Below are 22,164 nucleotides of genomic sequence, written 5' to 3'. Positions count from 1 at the left end.
AACTGAAAATGTTAATACTTCTCATGGATATATCAGATCTCCATCACAAATAAAATAAGTTAGAAATCCATTGTTACCGCTCAAGCTCCAGTCTGGCTCTCTCCTCCTCCAGCCGAGCCTGGATCTCCATATTAAGGGCAACTTCCAGCTGCTGCTGTGTCAGCTCCAGCTCCCTGATCCTCTTCTTCTGTTGTTCAGCCTCCTTTTCCTTCACCTGCATCTCAGCCTGCATGCTGTCTTTTATCTATGCACACACACAGCTACATAAACAGATGCACCAACAGAGCGGTATAAACTGACCTATTCCTGAATCACCTTTTCCTGGACTGTCATAACCATTTTTCCAAATCATTAAAGACTAGGTGTGAATTTTATAATGACAGTCAACATTTTGCTGCAGTTCTCAAAGATCAAAGTCAAGGAGAAAAGACTCTGTACATAATTGGTGTCAAGTGGAAAACTTTTTTTTTACCATCTCAGCCTCTTTCAGCTGTCTTTCCAGTTCCATCTGCACCTCCCTCTGCTTCCTCCGCTCTCTCTCCTCTGCCTCCCTTCGGCGAGTTTCCAGTTCCCGTGCATGCTGTGAAACCGATGAAAGAGCCATTGTTTGGTTTGTGTTTTCACCTCTATCCAGCAGGTACACCAACAGTCCAGCATAGAGCGGCTGAGTGAATGTGGTCTGGACTCTGTGGAGGAGAGTCATGGTTTCAGAGACGCTGTAGAACATAGGTGTCAAACTCTGGCCCGCGGGCCAAATTTGGCCCGCAGCCTACTTACATTTGGCCCGCGAATACATACCAAATTACTATCAGAGCTGGCCTACTGGTATTATACAGCTAATATATATATATTGTTTAGTATTAAGCTTTGCTTGTTCCATATTCAGTTTTTCAGCAAAACGTGTTTGAGTCCATAAGAAAAGATTCATTCTTATATCTGGAGGAATAAATATATTTCAATAAATATTAACGTTAGCCCGTGACTTTGTTCCAGTTTTGAATTTTGGCCCACTGTGTATTTGAGTTTGACACCCCTGCTCTAAAAGAACAATAAATGTTTTTCCACAAAAAAGCAAAACCAAAGGCTCTGAGCCTGGCCTTTTAACGGCTTCACCTACTTTGGAGTTTTTTAAAAACTTCAATACTAGCGTTTTATCTTTCCTGACTTTGTTTAACTTTACTTTTAAATAACCCTTTAATCTCTGGGAAATAATAAAATCATCTTCAGTTTTAGTTTTTTCTTGAGCAAAATACATAGAAGACAGCAGATGCATCCAATAAATTTCTCCCGAGTAGGCTGACTCAGTCAAAAAGGCTCACTGTCTGGTGATATATCTTAATCTCGTGTGGTTTTACATTGCTGTAAAAACTTTATTACTACAGATATCTAATAAAAAAACAAAGCTGCTGTCACAGCCACTACAAACACAGACTTACATTGAGTTCTATGATCCAGAGCATGGTGATGAACAAGAGGTCAAAGGTGACAAAGAGGCAGAAAGTCCTCCTCACATCCGAGATGCATTTCTTCTCTCTGATGTCGTACGCCTCCAATCTCACAGAAACGGCCGGGGAGTTGACAGACCCCATGCCTGTTCTGACAGGGATCTGTGAGTAGCTACCGCTGCTGCTGCCTCCACCACGTCGGCCTTCCATCGCTGGCCACCCCACCTGGGTAGGGCTGGCCCCACCTACTGGTCAATTTTAGGAAAGAGTCAGAGGTGGAAGATCATTGGAGCTGGAAGCGAGGCTGGTGTTGGTGATGTGGAGTCACTGTGTGGAGGTTAAAAGCATCACTGCATCTGTAGAAAAGAAGATGAAGAAGGTAAAGAAATGGCAATCTCCTCTCAGGGAGTAAACCTCAGCGATTTTCTAAAGCATCTAAGTCTTTGTAGACATAATAAAAATTCTGACAATCGTCTGCTTCTTTTTTTGAAAAACAGAGTAAAGCAGAATAAGCTCCATCAGGCTGTGGATTTACATTGTTGAGTTAGATTTTATAACGATTTGTTCATAATACAAAGCTTTTAGAGATCTTTGGGCTTTGCAGTGCTAAGAGTGTTTATGTTTCTGGTTTCTGAGAGCAGAGCTAAAAACAAAACAAAACAAAACACAAAACAAACAAAAAAACAAGCACAACACAACCCCCCCCCCCCCCAAAATCTAATTCAAACCACTAGTCATGCACAAAACCAACCATATATATGCAAAGTTGTTGATGCTCTCTGTATGGTTGCCACTCAAACTCTTCACCGTATCTCAAAGACTGAACCCTTCAGGAGAAACTCATTTCTGCCGCTTGCGTCTGTGATTTCTTCACTACTCAACGTTTCTGAGATCTGGAATGCAGATCGACTAGTAAATCAAAACGTTCACCTTCTGGCTCAGTTCTCCCGTCACCACCACAGTCTAGTGCAACACCTGAGGTGTCGGATGTCATCCCAGCCTGTTTACATCCAGCAGTAAACTCTCTACTACATGGTGATTGTTCGGATGAAGCCAACAGAAACACAATGTCTGAAAAAAACGTTGTATTACATCTTTTTCTTCATGTAAACGAACGAAACTTCTCTCAAATCCATCAGTCTTTTCACTTACTCTTGAGTTAATTAATCAATGTTTGCATTTCTTACCATTTCCTGCATGAAGAGATTACAACAGCTGCAACTCATTATTTTACAGTACTGAAGTGAGCAGCTTCAAATTGCTCTTTCACTTATAACTGAGCTTAAATTGGACTTTTCTACTAAAAAAACCCTGTAAAAATCACTGTCACATGACCCAGAAAAAGATTTCCGTTATCATCTAGCTTCAATGACTTTTGGACCTCATACCATTAAACACTGTTTACACTGTCTTTGTTTTAAGGAACTGAAACCAGTTGTGCTTTTGCTTTAACTGTCAGCTGCTCTGATACACAGAAAAAAAAGGCAGGATGGAAACGTGATTTGTACAGTCTGGTCCCAGCAGGTTTTCTCTGGTGATGTGGTTTCACAGTCTTGTGACTTTCATGTTTTACATGAATTAGTCTTTTTGGTTCACAAAATGCATCTATTTTAGGGCTTTAGTCAGGTTTAAATGACTGTTAATTACCTGAAAAATAAATCTGTTAAAAGAACCATTCAGTCACTTTGTAATGGGACGTATCTTCAGCACAATCGTATGTACTGTGCACCTGAAACTAATATCGTTCACCATTTGGCGCTTCCTTCTCACATGCCAGAGAGCTATTACAGTTACACCGCAGATGGTGTCTAAAACGATTTCACCCTCAACTTCCTAGCAGTTGCATCATTACATTATTTCAGCATTTGCAGTTATTCCAACTGTTTTATTAATCCTTAACATACTTTTCATTTACTTGTTCAACTTTACAAAATGCCAGTCAAAAAAAAAAAAAACCCCAGAAAGTATACGGGACATTGACTGTCATTCAAACCTGAACTTTACCCAGTATTTTCCACATAAATCAGCTAGCACCAACATTAAAACCAATTACATTTGCCACGCTGCAATGGATCCTGGTTTTTATGTGGATGTTGTTTTCACACAGACTGCCCTACTTAAACATTATTACAGCCAAATTACACCTCCCATATGGCAATGGCACTCCCTGACGGCTGCAGCTTCCCTTGGAAGTCTAATGCGTCAGACCGGAGCTTAATTACTCAGGAACAACAACAACAACAACAACAAAAGATAAATCCACATATATATTAGCGTCTGAGTTGCAAGGGCCAGCAGTCAAAGCAATTTTAACTTACATTTTATTTAAACATATGGGATCCCAGCACCACCCTCTCCCCAGCCACCTACTCCACCTCTTCCAAAGTGAAGGTGTGGTATCAGGGTGCTCAGCCCCGCCGTGAGATGTAATGTCTGCAGCACGTCCTGGGTCTGCACCAGCTTACAAAACAAAGAAACAGATTAGAGCTGGGGACCTGTCGCTGTTCTAAATGTCTTTGAGTGGTTACAATTTCCACTGCTTCAAATCTGTTAACTAACACGTTTTCATTTAAATATGTGTATGAGACCCCAACGTATTTACAAGTAGTAACCTCCAGGTCTGAAAAATTAATCCAGAATGGAAGTGCAAACAACTAACAGGAGCAGTTCCTCTGAAAGACACCAAGGCTGGTGCCAATTCCCGCAGTTAGAGCAACAAATACTGAGGCAGCAGTTTGAACAGGCTTGCCAAAGCTGGACACAGCGGAAGATTGAAAAGATGTTGCTGGTCTGATGACTGCTGTGACATTCAAATGGTAGGGTTAGAATTTGGTGTAAACGACATAAAAGAATGAACATCTTGCCTTGTATTAACATTTCAAGTTGCTGATAGCGGTGTGAGAGTGTGGAGAATATTTTCTAGGCATACTTTGAGCCAATTAGTACCAGCTTAGCATTGTTTAACCACCACAGCCCAGCTAATGCTGACCATGTCTATCACTTTATAACCACACTGTACCCATTTTTTGATGGCTGCTTCCAGCTCAAATCATCTCAAACTGGTTTCTTGAACATGAAGATGAGTTCACTGTACTCCAATAGAGCATCTTTGGGATGAGGTGGAACGGCAGATTCAAGTCAACAATTAATGAACATGACTTCATGACGCAGTTCTGTCAGCAACAGGGGTCATACCTGCTATAAACAAGGTGTACCTAACAAAGTGGCCAGTAATTGCATATATGCTGTTATGATGGATGTTTATAATAAATATTAACTGAGAGAGAAAAGATACACCAAAGCTACTCTAGGGTAATAACAAAACGAGGGAAATTAACAAACTACATCTAACTGTTTTGGATTCAGAACTATTATTTTCAGCCTTTTATAAGGATTAAAATTTATTTCTGGATTAATTTTGGCAGCTTGAACTAGTTAAAGAAGATGCTGCCTATCCTGACATTTACATGAAAAGTCAAAACTACTATTTAAGCACAATGATGACAGATTCTAGGCAGACAATCCTGTAAAACATGGAAATATGAAGCATCTCTGATGGCTCAACACAGTAAGAAGAAGGGATGGAAATGATGTATAACTAGTTGAATACTGGAATCAGTGTTTTAAGCTGTGATGTAATAAACTAGTGGTGGGAAAATGAAAAAGAAAGAAGACAAATGTTTCCCTTTTGTGTTTTCCCGATTATGTGTCCGATATTTAAAAAAAACAACAACTATCTATCATGTACAAACTCTTTACAGGAATAAACCTGAAACCAATTGTTCTGCTGGGGAAGTTTCGTAAGCGGTACGAAGTTTAAAAAACAACATTCACCTGAGGGAGGCCCCCAGGAGCTCAGGTCTGACTGGTTTCAGCGACCAGAAACTGGAATGTACGGTGAGCAAACTGTGTTAAAATGCAGTGACTGATAAAAGACGGATGAGCACCATCACCATCACAATTAGTTGATCAATATTCTCAATAATATAAAAAAAAAGGCTTTCTCACAGACTGTATTATAATACAAATACAAACCACACATGGATTATTGCATGGTCCTGAAGCCAGCAGCGCCCTTGGTCATGAGATTTGTTTTAAATGTTTGCTGTATTATTGTTTTTAAATCATTGGAGTATACAGATTTTAAAAGTGTTTTATGATTACAATAGTTCGTAAAGTAGCAGAAGTATTCACACATCACAGTGACGCAGGTTAAAGGTTAATTATCAACCTTCTGTGGAGGAAATAAGGTGCTTGTTGTGCATTACGTTCAACATTTTCCTAATGTACCTTCAAACAGCTAATACCGCTTGAGCATTCCTGTCTGTGCCTAATGTCAAGTCATAGTCATGTAGTTTCTCTTTTCAAGTTCTTCTTGATGAAAATCACACTTTAACCTTTGACTTTCATAAATGATGTGACAGACTTAACACCAGGTTAAGTCTATTTGGCAAATTCTGATCAATTATGAAGGATTATCCAGAATATTCTGACCGGCTACCTTTGATAACGCAGAAACAGAAATCTTGAGTTGTGGTATCAGGGTGCTCAGCCCACAGATATTGAACTTCACATACCCCATCTGCCTCCATTTGGGACTGCAATGGCCTTAAAAACCCTACACATATCTTCCCTACTTAAGTGCAGCCTTTTTTCTAATGGAATTACAATATCGGCATCTGGTCTCTGACTTCTCATCAATTGTGTGGGCGTCCTTTAGAGGACATTTCATCGGAATAAAGGCAAATACGGTGGTGCCTTTATCTGCAGAAATATGTGGCCTGTAGCCAGTGGGTGGGGCACCACATGCTCGCTCTCACTGTTAGATTGGATAGAAAAGTCTGCAGCAGGACAAGCGAATATTAATGACGTTTCTGAGTGTTTCGATTCCATCAAGAACAAAAACAAATCTTAGCTAACCAACACTCACTGGATTTTAGTGGATTACTATATTTCACAGAAATATTACAGAAACAGTTTCTTTGGTACAATAATCCAGCTGTGCAGAAATCAGGGAGTCGGGAAGAAGCAGCTCATTAAATTCTGTGCTTGTTTAAGACTGAAGCACATATTATATTATCATAATACCAGAGCTGAACTGGATGACTCATTCCTCATTAAATTACTTCAGATGTTATTTAAAAAATATGTATATTTTATGCAAGTGAAGCTGCTTGTGCTGCCACCTAAACCAATCATAACGTGGCCTCAAATGTTAAAGTAATCTTATGAGCAGAATCTGATATAAGAGACTATCAGTTATGGAGACAAAGATAAAGGCAAAAAAAAAAAACCTGTATTTAAATTAAATAAGCAAACTGATATGAATGAACCTTACATTTAGATAATACAAATCATCAGCAAGAATAATAAAAAACAAGCAAAAACAAATAATAAAACAAACCTCAGCTAACGTGGAAGCTACACTGCAAGGTGGTCTGTTTAATAAATAAAATCTGACAGGTCACATACAGGACCATTAACATCTCTGTAAACAGAACTCAGCTCCCACAAAGCTCCAAATGAAGAAAAACTGCCTCTGCATGCAGAGAACTGTTTGTGGAGACATCCAGCATGTCGACGCACAGTGAGTGAATGATGAAGAACAAACCATAACGAGGGGCAGGGCTACTACACTGCATTGTGTCCATCAGGTAAAAAAAAAAAGAAATCTGTTGGCTAATCTACACCATATCAATAACAGCTTCCTTAAGGTTTTAAAATGCACTGCAGCTGCATTTTAAAACATATCTACAAGCAATGCCAAAGAAACACACAGGTATGAGTACAGAGGTACTATGAAGGTAGCTCACTTCTTACTGGAGTATATCACCATAGTGACTTAAACTGTAGAGCAAACCTGCTTCAGAGCAGGTTGTGTTTGAGATTACGGATCAACAAGTATGAAATCACCACTTAGCTACCAATCAGTTCTCTGGAAAACTGCTTTACAACAAGTACCTGAAAGATCCCTTTGGACTGCTGTGCCATGGATAGTGGGAGGATCTTTCCATTGATGAGCATCAGTAGTCTAATCAGTTTAGATTCTTAAATTCAACTTCATTCTTTGACTTTTCCCATTTGTCTGCAGAACAATTTCACAACATTTTGAATTCCTCTATAAACATTAATCTCGTTTTTTTCTTTTGTCTGCAACGCTTGTCCCTAGCATGTCTTCGTCCATGAAAGCATTTAATCTTATCTGAGCAATTCCTCTTGGTCTCCTGTATCACTGCTCATCATTCGACATGCTTTTCCCAGTATATCCACGGCCATTTTTGTATTTATGCTTGTATTTTCTCCCAGACTGGTAAACATCAACAGAGCTCAGCAAAAGAACTTTTAGTTCCTATTTGAACTTTATTAATACAAGTGTTTAACCTTTTCATGTTTATAGTTTTATCTTTCTTTGTAAAGTCAGCTGTTCTGCTGCTCTGTATGTGATTGGTCAGATGCCCCCAACGCCACCCCTTTCATGTAAACAGGCTAGTAGCTAAAATGGGAAACCCTGGGTTACCTTATAGAGTTGATAACTAGCGTCATGTGATCACTTAGTCTGATTGACAATGTTGGGATAAGTTAATCAAGATAACAGAAAGATTTCTTGAGTATGATGAACAATGAATTTAACTCCTAAATATGACTTCCTAACACAGAATGTGATGACGTCATACGCTTTGTACTTTGATGTGTGGTGATTGGAAGTGTCTGTGTGGTGCAGCCTGGACAGACCAGACCAGCTGCACCACACAGACACTTCAAACCTCACCCGAGGACAAAAAGCACAAGAACAACAACAAAAAAAGAAAGAAAACAAACCTTAGAAACATGCAGGGTTACAGGAGAAGCCAGTCGTGCAGAGGTGAGCCTGTGCGAGTCTGAATTTAACTCCTATTTATGACTTCCTACCAAAGAATGATGATGGGAGAATTTGGATTTATTTATTAACAGATTTATTACGCATTAGTTTTATGGGTCTGTTCCACTTAAGGTCAGATTGGTGTCTATGAACCAAAATGAGTTTCACACCAAGACTAAACTCGTGTCATGGTTTGCATTATGCAGTGGTTACAGTGGTGACACTTATTAGACTCTGAAGTCTGTGCACCAGTTTTTCAGGGTCCTATAGGTGCAATTGTTGCGACCACTGTAAATGTGACACCATCACAGAAAAATTGTATAAAATCAGAAGAAGAAAGAGAACTCTAATATGATGGCTGCACACCAGCTGGATGATTATAACAACATCACATCACATGAGTAACTTCAACATGACGAGACTTCAAGGACTCCAACAATGTTCATACAGTGAGGATAAATAATGTTTTTTATTATTTATTATAAAAAGGACACAATATAGATATATAAAATGCAGCCAGAACTCCAATAACTAACATGTCCATTAATTTGACACGTTGGTTTATATATAATTTCTTTTTCTCTCTTAGCTTTTCAGCTCCACATTTTTGCCATTTCTTCCACACTCAACTCTTTTCTACAAGCTGAGCACACAGTGAAGGTAGGGGAGGGCTGGTGGCATTAAGAGATTTGATTGGGCAATCTAGGGGCCAGTTAGTTCTTTCCTTTGGTGAAAGTTGGGCTCTTCAATTCAGCATGGTACAACTCCAAAGATTCTGCAACATCAAACCCTCTGTCTGCTAATATTACATCCAGTTACAAGATGAGCTTCCCGACCCCCTGAACTACGGATGCCCTACATGACTGTTAGGACAACTTATGTATTGCAAGTATGCAGTACTAAGAATAACTTGATGTTTCTGACTTTGCATTATGAATTGTTTACCCACTGACAAACATTTCAAGTTCTACTAAATTAAAAAACAATTTGTGGTAACCTGATTATGATTCAAAAAGAATAATTAACAACACTTCTTGTAATGGTGTTAAAATCAGCCCAGCTTTTATTTTCATATGCAAAAAGTAAAAGAAAATCAGCCAACATACTGGACACACATAATTGTCAATATAATTGTTTATTGTTCAACACAATAAACAATTATACTGTCACCATGGTTACTGGTATTGAAAGCTTATTGATAATTTGTCCAAGTAAAGAATGCCCTCTCACAAATGTCATGTGACCACCTCATTGGCTTACAGAATCGTGATGTCACACACATTTAGAATCTTACCACCACTGTGATCCTTTGATCCTTTGATCCTAAAACCCTTAAATAGGGGTGAGACGCAAGAACTTTCAGTCCGTTATTCGCAGCATTTATGTGTGCAGCATTTAAACGTTCGCCAGAGAAGCCTTTTTTTTGGATCCTTTTCAGAGTCACTGTTAACAGATTCCAACATGTCTCCAAGAAAACAGAAAAAAAGAGAAAACGTAAAGCCCAGCGCTCCTCTTTGCAATCGAGAAGACGATACTCAACTGCAGAAGATGTGCTCGGAAGAAATGCATGAGCAAAATCTCATGAGCAATCACAATACGCGACACCCGCCCCAGCCAGAGTACACCAGTTACATCTGGGAAAGTTTTTTTAAACAACGAGCGGAGATTATCAAACTGAGAGAGCACTGTGAGAGAAGGACCGCCGAAGTAGATAGACTGTTCAAACAGCTTCTTGATAAGGAGGATATTCAAAAGGAGAAAGAAATGGAACTCCTAGATATGCGGGGGAGGAACTTTGAGCTCCAAGCAAAGCTTAATAAAGTACAAGAAAAACCAACAGAAGAAATCCTCCAACAGAAGAAAAACGAGAAAGAGAGGGAAAAAAAGATTCAGGAGCTGCAAGTAAAGCTGGATGAAGCTCTGCAAAAAAATCAAGAACTCCTCCAAGAGAAGAAACAACTGGTCATAAAACTCCAAGGCACTGAGATAAATCAAAAAGTGCTGAAAGGAAGGGTTGAGTTTCTTCAAAAGAAAGCGCAACAGACCATGAAAAAGGAAGATATGGATTGCAAGCTTCAGGACAGCGAGAAACACAAGGAAGCCTTGCAAATAAAGCTTGATGAAGCTCTGCAAAAAAATCAAGAACTCCTCCAAGAAAAAGAACAAATGGACATAAAGCAGCGCAAACTGCAAGGCATGGAGGAAAAGCACAAAGGACTTCAGGCAAAGCTTGAAAAAACACTGAACAAAAATAAAGAGTTGCTTCAAGAAAAAAAGCAACTAGAAATTAAACAGAAAGAAACGGACTCCAAGCTTGAAGGCGTGGAGGAAAAATACACCGCGCTGAAAATAAAGCTTGATAAAACAGTGCAAAGAAATAAGGATTTCCTACAAGACAAAGAACAGCATGACACGAAACAGAAAGATCTGGATTGTGAGCTGCAGAACATCAAGAAACACAACCAAGGTTTGCAAGTAATGCTTGATGAAGCTCTGCAAAAAAATAAAGAAATCCTTGAAGAGAAAGAAAAACTGGACATAAACCAGAGAGGCATGCAGGAAAAATACGGAGCGCAGCAGGTAAAGCTTGATGAAACGCTGCACAAATATCAAGAGCTGCTTCAAGACAAAGAACAACGGGAAATAAAGCAGAAAAAAGATAAACAAATTCTCCAGAACTTTGAGAGGAAAAACCAACAACTGCAAGACCGTTATAACAAACTGAACTCCAAAACAACTGAGCTGGAGGGGGAAAAGAAAAAAGTGCAAAAACAATGCTCAGAGATGCAGAGTAAGCTCAGTGACATGCTGAGAAAAAACACAGAACTGGAGAAACTTTCCAACAACTTGAAGTGCAAAAACACTGAGGTGCAGATGTTAAAGCAGCAACTAGAGAAAACAAGCAAAGACCTGCAGTGTACACTTCAAGAACTCGAGAGAAGTCAGCAGCTACAAGACGCACACAACAAATTACAACACAGTTATACAGAGATGCATGAGGCAAAGCTTATACAGGAGGCCAAATGTAAAGAACTGAAAGAAAGGCTCGAAGAAAAACAAGCCAAATTAGAAGAAGTGGAGACAACATGCAGGAAACTCGAGAAGGAAAATACACAAACAATTGATGAGTTACGAACCCTCATCCTAGAGAAAAAAGTGCTCGTGGAAAAGATGATGGAAAAGAAGAAAAAACGCTTCCGCTTCTTCTGGAGAAAGAGCACTCCTGCTTTTTCTACTTTTTCTACTTTTCCTTCTGCTGATGTCACCCCGTCTTCCTCCTCCACCGTTGCATCGTAATTTTCACCTTAACTCCTAACACCTGTCCCATCCCCCCCCCCCACCCCCACCCCCCCTTTCTCTTTCACCCTCACCCCCCAACCAGTCCCGACAGTTGACTGCCCCCTCTAGAGCCTGGTTCTGTCATAGGTTTCTTCCTTTAAAGGGAGTTGTTCCTATCCACTGTCGCACCCAGTGCTTGCTCAGAGGGCATAGTTGGGGTTCTCTCTCCTCTATCTCTTTCCTCCTTTCTATCCCTTTCCTTTACCCTCTTCTTTACCCCTCACCCCTCCCCCCTTTTCTATTCCCCCGCTTTTCTATTTCCTTAATAATTTAATAATAAACACAATTGGCTACATTTTAAATGTGTCTGATCAACGTCTTCATTCAAGAATGAATTGTCTTTCTCACGGAGTCATGTGTATTTTGTGTTTTCCTCGGGCTGGTGATCCCCGCGGTCGTTCAGCCCCGGAGTCCAGAGTTTTAGTGTTTTAATCACATTTAGTGTTACATTTCAGATCACCACAATAGGATATCCATAATTTAGGATTCAGGCATTTGTTTTAGTTCAATATCGTAATCATTCTATGACTGAGTAGTTTACAGAACCTTCAGTCTGCAGCAATAACTTCTGTTGGAGCTATTTGTTCTTATTTTTTATTATTTTGAAATTAGTTAAAGTTTGTTGTTAGTTTACTTATATTTTGGGGTTTATTTACAAGTTTATTTGTAGGTTAATATTTCTTTCAATGTTTTGTTTGTTTGATGTTACCTTGTTAAATTAGTCAGTAAAAGCTGTAGGGCCATTTGGTTCTATAAATAAAGAGACTGGTATAGGACCAGCATGCACTGGGGTGAGCCTATGGTTTTTTACTAGAGCAGGAGAAGCAGCAGGAAGTAACTAAAAATGGATCTTGTTATTGCTTGCCAAACTGGATAAAATAAACCATAAAAACGCAACTTTAAAGTTTGGACAGTGGACTTCTTTTGCCTGCGTACGAAATATTATCTCAGTGCAGCAGTGGCTTGTGGACCTTTAACTGTGGGATGTTTGGTTTGTCAAACAAAAGGAATTGCCACTACAAAAAGTAAAAAACCTGCCCGTGGACAAAGGAATAATCCTTCATTAATGGATATGTTGGATATATGGATTTCAAGGATCACCGTCGAACTCGAATAAAAGTTACTGGATCGTCTGTAAGTACTCCAGACGGATTTGATGTTGAAGCCTGGATCAACATGTCACTCGTTCATCAAAGCTGGTGAGTGATAATATTGTTTAAGCCGTAAAGGAAAACGGTGAAGCTATTGGAGTTTAAAGACATTATTTCACTACAAAGACTGATGAACTGAGTTTTGATGTACTAAATTTGTGCATAATAGGATCACTAATTGAAACATGCCAACGCCCTCTGTGGAAATGTTTCTTCACTGCAATCATGTTTGCGCTTTATGCTATGGATTCTCAGTGTGCTGTGCATCTTTATAATGTTTGAAATAATCCAAGAGGACAATAAAAATGTCGCATATTAAGAGTAAACAAGAGAGTAAACAAGAGGATGACACTCAGATGCAAGCAGAGAAAAGAAGCATCAAATTTACGCCAAAAGGTTTGGATTTGTATATAAAGACATGCCAAGAAAAGCGGAGTTCAATGTGTAAGCAAGCATCTAAGTACATGGGGAAAATTTCTGCTTTAATGATCTCACATGAGAAGGTTAAGGAAGTGTCTTCTGAATTTGGGAAGTTTATTAAATGCTATCAAGATGCAAAGGAGGAAAACTGCTTCAGTTATTCTCTCAGATTAGTTTCATATTTTCTGCATCAGATTTGAGTGAGATCCTGGAATGAAGACAGAAGAAAAGACTTTGTTCAAAGTTTGATTTATAGTCAAACCTTCCAGTTTATTCACACAATAAAACATCAACACAATATATGAATTCATTCATTAAAATCACAGTTTTTCCTCATTTGTTTGATGATTTTGACAAAAACAAACACAAACACACACACATGGTCTGCCATACTCATAAAGAGAAATGTCGACATTTTTCAATACAAATATTCCAGAAACATTTAGAGGATAGAGAAGTTTACATTTTCATGTGGAGAAATATTTTAGTAAATCAAAATGATGATGAGCAGTGATAGCCTCCATAAACAGTCACAGGAAAGATCTCCTTTAAAAACTCAGAAACATCAAGAGAACAACTAGAAGATGTGGAGGTACCACCCATAATGTTTGACTGACAGCTGATCTCTGTGCAGAAATGATGGAGAGAAAATAAAATGAAACTAAAACACAGATTTAAACCCACAATATGAAAGACTTTAGTCTATTTCACTTTAATCAACTCAGCAGTGACTCCATAATCATAAAACAAAAGTCCAGCATAGAGCGGCTGAGTGAATGTGGTCTGGACTCTGTGGAGGAGAGTCATGGTTTCAGAGACGCTGTAGAAGGACAAAATACCTGCTCTGTGATCCAGGTACACTCCTACTCTGGAGGAACGAGGACCTGAGACAGGAGTTTGGATGTTGCTGTACATAAATGTATAACTGTTGTTGATACAATTTAATGACCAAGATTTGTCATTACGTCCAAACCAGCATTCATTACCCCATCCTTTTCTGCTGATATTCTTGTATGCGACTGCTACATAAACTCCTCCCTCTCTCCACTCCACCTCCCAGTAACAACGTCCAGTCAGACTCTCTCTACTCAGGATCTGCCACAATCCAGTGAATCTGTCTGGATGATCAGAATAAGACCGATGTTCTTCCATTACTGTTACTTTTCTGTTCCCCTCTGATAATAACAGCCAGTTGAATGCTGTGTTTGGATCCAGTGTGATTTCACATGAATATTTTAAGAATCCAGCTCTGGTCTTTGGCTCTGGTGGATCTGACAGTAAAACATCCACTTCAGTGACTGTCGGTGAGATGTTTGTCCATTCCTCTCTCAGAATGTCCTGTAGTTTATCTCTGACCTCTGACACAGCTGCTGTCACATCCTCAAAGTAGCTCAGAGGACGGATATTGATGCTGGATGAGTCTGTAGACTCACTGAGTGCTGACAGTGAGGGGTAGTTGTGTAGAAACTGGTTGTGATCCTCTGTGTGTGAGAGCTGCTTCAGCTCAGCATCTTTCCTCTTCAGCTCAGTGATCTCCTGCTCCAGCTTCTCCTGAAGCTCTTTGACTCGACTCACTTCAGTTTCCTGCTGGGATCTGATCTGCTGCTTCACATCAGAGCTTCTTTTCTGGATGAGATGGATCAGCTCAGTGAAGATCTTCTCACTGTGCTCCACTGTTTGATCAGCAGACTGATTGATGGCCTCCACCTCCTGTTGAAGCAGCTTCACATCTTTCTCTCTGTCCTGGATTCTCTGCTGGATGTTTTGTCGACTCACCTCCAGCTCTCTCTGCCTCTCAGTCCTTTCTGCTGCAGCTGAGACTGTGTCGTGGCCTTTATGTTCATCCACAGAGCAGAGATAACAGATACTCTGCTGATCAGTACGGCAGAACATCTTCATCACCTCATCATGACGAGAGCAGATGTTCTCCTGAAGCTTCTTGGAGGGCTCCACCAGCTTGTGTGTTTGAAATGTGGAGGATATAAACAGAGTAGCCAGTAGTGGGACATGGTTCCAGCAACTCTGATGGTGACGGCCCGTTTGAAGCTGAAGCTCCGGCACATGTGTCAAAAAATCAACACACTGCTTCAGAAACGCTGTGCTGAGGCTTGGTTTGTCTGAACAGAGTCACGTGATCAATGACGTCTGAAGCTTCATTCAGCACGTCACTGCTTCAGTACCTGATTCAATAATTTATAAGGAATTGAATCATTGGTGGGATTTGTGCTGTGTTTTGGTGATTTTGTGAGAGCGAATCAGTGTGTGACATAATTATAGACATGGAGCCAGGAAGAGAGGACGCTCTGCCTGTTCCTGAATAAAAACCAGTTCATCAGCATTTCTGCTCCCAGGTCTAAAATGTACATAAGAAATATGATATACACATAATTATAATGATATAACTTATAGTATATTATATATAAACGTACCAGTCTGCTGGTTAATTACATAATCAGGTGGAGGCAGTGACCTCACAACCTCCTATAAGCTTTAAGTTAAGGTTACTTTATTTATACCCACAGGTAAATTTGCTTTACAGAACAATGATAGCATTTGGCCTCCCTTCACAAACACACACACCTAATGAAACCTGACAAAACACATATTTAGTAATTAAACAAAATGAATCAAATCAAAAACAATTCTTATTGAGTTCAGTGACAGCAGCAGGGACAAAGCTGTTTTTATAATGCTTTGTCCTGCATCTTGGAACTAGAAACCTCCGTCCTGAAGAAAGAAGCTAAATCCACCCCGTAGAGGATGGGAACCATTTTTAAGGATTGATTAAGCCATCTGTGGTACCTGTTTAGAGTACAGGGAGTCTAAACAGGCCTGTGACTCATCTATCAGACGACTGGACCATCTCACTAACTAATTCAGTCAATTTTTCTCTGTGACAGAGGTCTGACTGAACCATGCCACCAAACAAAAAGATAAAACAGACTCAATAAAAGAACAAGAAAACAAAGTTAAAATCTTTCGCTCAATGTGTAAATGAGCAAGTTTCCTGAGGCAGTAAAGGCACTGGTGACCCTTTTTACAGACCGATTTGCAATAAAAGTTCAGTTTTTCATTGATTATGGTCCCAAGATATTTATATGATTGCACTTGCTCTATTTTCTGACCTTTAATTAAAGTGACTCTGTGCCCATTTTGTTGTTTCCTAAAATCAATAACCATATCTTTTGTTTTAGATATGTTCAATTGGAGATAAGACTCCTCCCACCACTGAACAAAGTCATCAATGATTGGACCGTGGTGAGTTTCACCCTCTTTCAGTAAGCTGACAATAACAAAGTCATCTGTAAATTTAATGATGGCCCTGTTTTCATATCTGCTCTGACACATGTTTGTAAAGAGAATGAATAATAAGGGCGATAAGAGACACCCTGGAGGAGAAGCTGTGGAGGAGAACACTGGGTCAGACAGAACCCCATTTATTCTCACTCTTTGTGACCTGTCAGTTAAAAGATCTAAAATCCAGCAAACCAGGTTTTTCCTGATTTCAAACTCTTCTAAAAGTCTTTTCATTAAAATATGGGGCTGTATTGTATTAAAAGCTGAAGAAAAATCAATGAAAAGAAGTCTTGCAAAAGTCCCTTTACTCTCTACATGTTTAAGAATCAGATTTAGTCGAGTCCAAAGCGCGTCCTGCACTCCTCTGTTGGGCCTGTACGCAAATTGCATTGGATCCAGCTGATATTCAATCTCTTCCATAATCACATTTCTGATGATTTTTTCAAAGACTTTCATGACAACTCAGGTGAGGCAACAGGCCTGAAGTCATTCAGGACGTTTGGACGACTAGATTTAGGGACATGAACGACGACAGCTTCCTTCCAAAGCGAGGGCACATTTTGTATTTGAAAGGATTTATTAAAAATAACCTGAAATTTAGGACTGAGTTCTTTATCGCAAGATTTAATTAGGTGGCACTAATGTTATCAGGGCCCTGGCTCTTGTTCACATTAACTGTATGAAAGGCCTTTTGGACATCGCTGAGTTCAGTGATGAAGTGTTGAGTATCTTTCAGTTTCTGTTTCAGTTCAGAAGAACTAAAACGAGCATAAAGCATATTCAAATCTCTGTCTGACTTAAAACCGTCTACAATGATCTGACTGCTGCTCTGGGGATTTTGAAACCCTGATATGGTTTTCATACAAGTCCAGGGAGACCCAATTTTTGCAGCAAATTTGTTTGATGTTTCACCTCTCATCTGAGAAGCTTCTTCAGTTCAGAATTTCTTCAGAGAACTGAAGAAGCTTCTTGAATGAGAGGTGAAACGCTCTTCAAGAAACTTAAAGAAGTCCAGATGCTTTTCTTTCCAAGCTCCTTAGACTACGATGACCTGAACGACTGAGAACCTTAACAGACAGTTCTTCCCTTCATTCATCATGCCTGATTTCAAAACACCAAGATGGCAGTCGTGAAAACACTCATCTTGAGTCTTCATGGGACTACGGTGAGATCAGTTATGCCTCTTATGATGCTGTCCCAGACTTCAAAGCAGTATAAAACATGTTTGCATCCTGTAACAACTCCCACTTCCCTCATTACCTTCTGTGTATTTATGTCAGAGTGTCCCTTTGTTCTGTGTTGCGTCGTCCCTCTAGGTTGTGTGCATTTCCCGTGTCTTCCCAGCGCCTCAGCTTTAGTTTCTCCCAGTATAGTTTTGTATGACTTCTTATGTTCCTGTTAATAAAGACCTGCCTTTGAGTTCATTCCCGTGTGTCTAGAGCCGTGCATTTTGGTCCTCTCTTGCCTTCACACAGCCGCCGCATGACAGTTAATACTTCCCATGGATATATCAGATCTCCATCACAAATAAAATAATAAAGGGCCATAATAAGAGTTAGAAATCCATTGTTACCGCTCAAGCTCCAGTCTGGCCCTCTCCTCCTCCAGCCGAGCCTGGATCTCCATATTAAGGGCAACTTCCAGCTGCTGCTGTGTCAGCTCCAGCTCCCTGATCCTCTTCTTCTGTTGTTCAGCCTCCTTTTCCTTCACCTGCATCTCAGCCTGCATGCTGTCTTTTATCTATGCACACACACAGCTACATAAACAGATGCACCAACAGAGCGGTATAAACTGACCTATTCCTGAATCACCTTTTCCTGGACTGTCATAACCATTTTTCCAAATCATTAAAGACTAGGTGTGAATTTTATAATGACAGTCAACATTTTGCTGCAGTTCTCAAAGATCAAAGTCAAGGAGAAAAGACTCTGTACATAATTGGTGTCAAGTGGAAAACTTTTTTTTTACCATCTCAGCCTCTTTCAGCTGTCTTTCCAGTTCCATCTGCACCTCCCTCTGCTTCCTCCGCTCTCTCTCCTCTGCCTCCCTTCGGCGAGTTTCCAGTTCCCGTGCATGCTGTGAAACCGATGAAAGAGCCATTGTTTGGTTTGTGTTTTCACCTCTATCCAGCAGGTGACACTAGGCCATCAGCTTCGAGGTTCAACGTATTGTGCTTTCAGCGGTGCTCTTCTTGATAACTTGGTTGAAGTAAGTGGGTATTTGAGTTCATGTTGCTTTCCTTACAGCTGTAAATAATCTGCTCATTCCGCTTTTGATCTTTGGCACCAACAAGTGATTTTTTCCCAGAGAAGTGCTGCTCACAGGAGATTTCCTCCATTTCAGACCATTTTCTATAAACTGGTTAGATGGTTGTACAGTTTCTGAAATACTCAGACAAGCCTGTCCGACACAAACAACAATGCATGTTCAAAGTCATTTAAATCCCCTTTGACCTTTGACCTTCAGCAGGTCGTCTTATTAACGTATACATGCCTAAATGCACTGAGCTGCTGCCATGTGATAGGCTGATTAGGTATTTGACCTAATGAGCAGCTCAACAGGTGTATCTAACAAAAATGTGGCCAGTGAGTGTACATGGTACTTTTTAAATGGACAAAATGAACTGCACTGGCAGCTGCCCAGTGCCACTATGAATTAGTTAAATAATCACTACCATGGATAGTTTGGTGCATGATGTAATTAAATAAATATTACAAAAAAAGATTCTTATAGCCCTCACTTACCTTGATAATGTTTTCAATCTCTAAGTCCTGTTTGTCTTTCTCTTTTTCTGTCTTCTCCGTCTCATGGATAGTCAAGTCATCAGATTGGCTGCCCCTGCTGCTGCAGCTGCTGCGGGCGCTCCCGCTGCGTTCCCGCTGCGTTCCCGCTGCGTTCCCGCTGGATCCGTCTCTTCAGTTTGAGTTCATGGTGATGGGAAGACTTTCCCTCACTCTGAAGACGGAGGGCAGTTTGAATGGCTGAATACCAGATGTAAAATCTTGGGTGTACTTTCCATTTAACTTTCCGAGTCAGACTGAATAGGATGGGTTATCTTAAAAAAATGAGGACTGGTGTAGCTTTACAGAGTAATTGAATGCATGTTTCAGAAAATATGTTAATCCCTTTTGGATAAAGTGGCTGACTGACCTCCACCTGCCGGAGCACCTCTCTGAGGGGTTCAGTAGCCGATGCCATCAGCTCAGTGTGGAACGCACCACTGACTGGGAGAGTTTTGGTCCGCATGAACTTTAGGCGCCGAGAGTTTTCCTGGAGGAAATCCAGAGCCTGAGAAGTCAAAGAAGACAGCAGAAATGACAAGAGCAGCTCTAACAACTTTTTTGATGGTTGAGAGAAGACAGAAAAGAGAACACAATAGATTCACGGTATATTAAAGCAGCAAGAATATATGAATGCATTACCTGCTGGTGCCCTGCAATAACCCTGCCATCTGGAAACAGGTAGTTGGCCACAGAGCACACAGGATTCTCCATCCCCAGACTCTTGCAGTGCTCTTTTGCCTGCAGACAGGCATAATTATACTGAGCCTGAGGTCTACCAATGACTGACAGCATCCCACTGGGAACCAGTTCTGAGGCCTTCTGCATAGTCTCCGCTCGCACCTTCACTGCATACAAAGCTAGAAGATGCATAAGGAGTAAATACAGAATATTAACCAAAGTTGTGATTAAAACACCTTTTACAAATGCACAAAAAAACCCAAAAAAGAAATCTTTCTACCTTCTGCAAAGTTCATCACCCCAGAAAAGACAAGAGCAGCAAATTCTCCGACACTGAAACCTGCAGCAGCGAAACACATCTCAATGGCCTGTGTACAGCAGGAAACAAGTCAAAAAAAAATAAAAATGAAAATGTAACAGCCTCCCAATTATGACCGATATATCATTTACGTCACTGATACATCCGTAACTGAAATTAACTCAGAACAATTTGTTTATTTTTTTAAATGGTCATTCAGAATCCGAAGATTATTTACGTGGTGTTTTTGGTGGGAGTGAAACAACAATCTACTGATAAAAACAATAAAAACAAGATGTGATAATAAGAAATAACCACTGTTGGAAGCCTTATTTACTCTATCGCCTTAATCAGGTGCAGTAATTAAAGTTGAAATTAGAAACTTTGCATTTGAAAGATACAAAGTAAAAAAGTAAAAAAAACCTTCCTTGCTGTACTTAATTTTTACTCCCTACATTTTTAAACAAATATCTGTAGTTTCCACTCCGTATATTTTCAAAACAAACTCGTTACTTTGGGTTTAACGCATTTGGGGGAAGTTAATATTTCACGTCACTGCAGGCCTTCAAACAATGAGATTTGAGCCTAAACAGTGACACATGAAAGGCAGTCGCGTTTTAATCAGTAGAGATGAAAGAGCAAACCATGTACCGTAGTTTTGATTTATTTATTTTTAGCACAACACCAGAACAACCCCACGTGCCCATAATTTGCAGTACTTCAGAAAAAAAGGAGTGAACATAAAAGGGAGTAAAATGTTGTGTCAGGTAATTTCAAATGCAGCATTTCTATCACCTCAACAAACACTAACTGTGTCACAGTGTGTTGCTAGCTAAAGCTCCACTTGCTGTATTTCACAGGAAGAGAAAGAGTGAGAGCTAACTTCACTCAGAGATATAGAAAGAAAGAGAAAGAAACCAGGCTGTATTTAAAGGTAAGGACTGCTTAGTGATATTTGATAAAATGTAATTGTATTTTAACAGGGACATAAAGTGCTTGTCTTACTCCGGCAATATGTCTGTGAAGGTTCTCAGTCATCCAGGTCATCGTAGTCAAAGGAGCTTGCAAAGAAAAGCATCTGGACTTCTTTAAGTTACTTGAAGATGTTTCACCTCTCATCCGAGAAGCTTCTTCAGTTCTAAGGTCAAATGGTGGAGAGTCCCAGATATAAACCTAGTGGGAGTATCCCCCCACAGAGGGACAAAAGGACCCCCTGATGATCCTCTAATCGCCTGAGCCAAGGTGTGAAACTGGGTGTGGGTCCCAATCAGCCAGAGTTTTGGGTGTGTTCATTGTGAAACCTGGCCCCACCTTATCATGCGAATTCCTGAGGTCAGATGGCCCAGGATGTGAGTGGGCGTTAAGGCGTCTGGGAAGGGATCTCAAGGTTTATATCTGGGACTCTCCACCATTTGACCTTAGAACTGAAGAAGCTTCTCGAATGAGAGGTGAAACGTCTTCAAGTAACTTAAAGAAGTCCAGATGCTTTTCTTTGCAAGCTCCTTTGACTTGTCTTACTCCCTTCTTCTAGCTCGAAATTACTTGCCAAGTGGTAAGGACCGTTCATGGTCACACGGTGAGAACATTGGTGTTGACTATGAAGAGATATGGTCAGACAGGGGAGGGGCCAGTCAGATTTATCAACTCAACCTCCTTAAAGCATGGAGAGAGGCTGAAACCAATCTCTGGTGAGCCCGGTTAAGGAGAGAGATGAGTTGGTGCCTGAGATGCCAAATTCCAACATCCTCATTCCCGCCATTGAGATAACAGTCTCACACAGGCCCAGAGAGCAGATGTTGCTGCATTGCAGATGTGTTATACCCCCTGCCCAGCCGAATGACTCTCAAAAAGAAAATTTTGCAGAAAATCAATGTGATTGCTTGGATCACTGGAA

General features: G+C 40.2%; 1 protein-coding gene and 2 long non-coding RNA genes across 3 annotated transcripts; all 3 read right to left on the bottom strand.

The window, feature by feature from the left end:
• Positions 1–13,505: 13,505 nt before the first annotated feature.
• LOC146368879 (tripartite motif-containing protein 16-like) lies at positions 13,506–15,170 on the bottom strand. The gene has a single exon (XM_084911365.1). The coding sequence runs from the start codon at positions 15,111–15,113 to the stop codon at positions 13,917–13,919; it is 1,197 nt and encodes a 398-aa protein (XP_084767491.1). The 5' UTR covers positions 15,114–15,170; the 3' UTR covers positions 13,506–13,916.
• Positions 15,171–18,087: 2,917 nt separating this feature from the next.
• LOC146368878 (uncharacterized) lies at positions 18,088–19,371 on the bottom strand. Its single transcript, XR_014797516.1, has 3 exons — positions 19,256–19,371; positions 18,480–18,587; positions 18,088–18,251 (listed from the first exon to the last, which is right to left on the bottom strand). It is a non-coding gene; the product is annotated as an uncharacterized LOC146368878 (long non-coding RNA).
• A 307-nt stretch (positions 19,372–19,678) lies between these two features.
• On the bottom strand, positions 19,679–20,269 carry LOC146368877 (uncharacterized). Its single transcript, XR_014797515.1, has 3 exons — positions 20,253–20,269; positions 19,934–20,151; positions 19,679–19,799 (listed from the first exon to the last, which is right to left on the bottom strand). It is a non-coding gene; the product is annotated as an uncharacterized LOC146368877 (long non-coding RNA).
• Between the last annotated feature and the right edge of the window lie 1,895 nt (positions 20,270–22,164).

The sequence above is a fragment of the Perissodus microlepis genome, chromosome 18 (assembly GCF_051167445.1).
Source record: "Perissodus microlepis isolate ML-2025 ecotype Zambia chromosome 18, ASM5116744v1, whole genome shotgun sequence".
Lineage (NCBI taxonomy): Eukaryota > Metazoa > Chordata > Actinopteri > Cichliformes > Cichlidae > Perissodus > Perissodus microlepis.
Note: the sequence above shows the minus strand (reverse complement) of the source record. Positions and strands in the feature narration are given on the sequence as shown.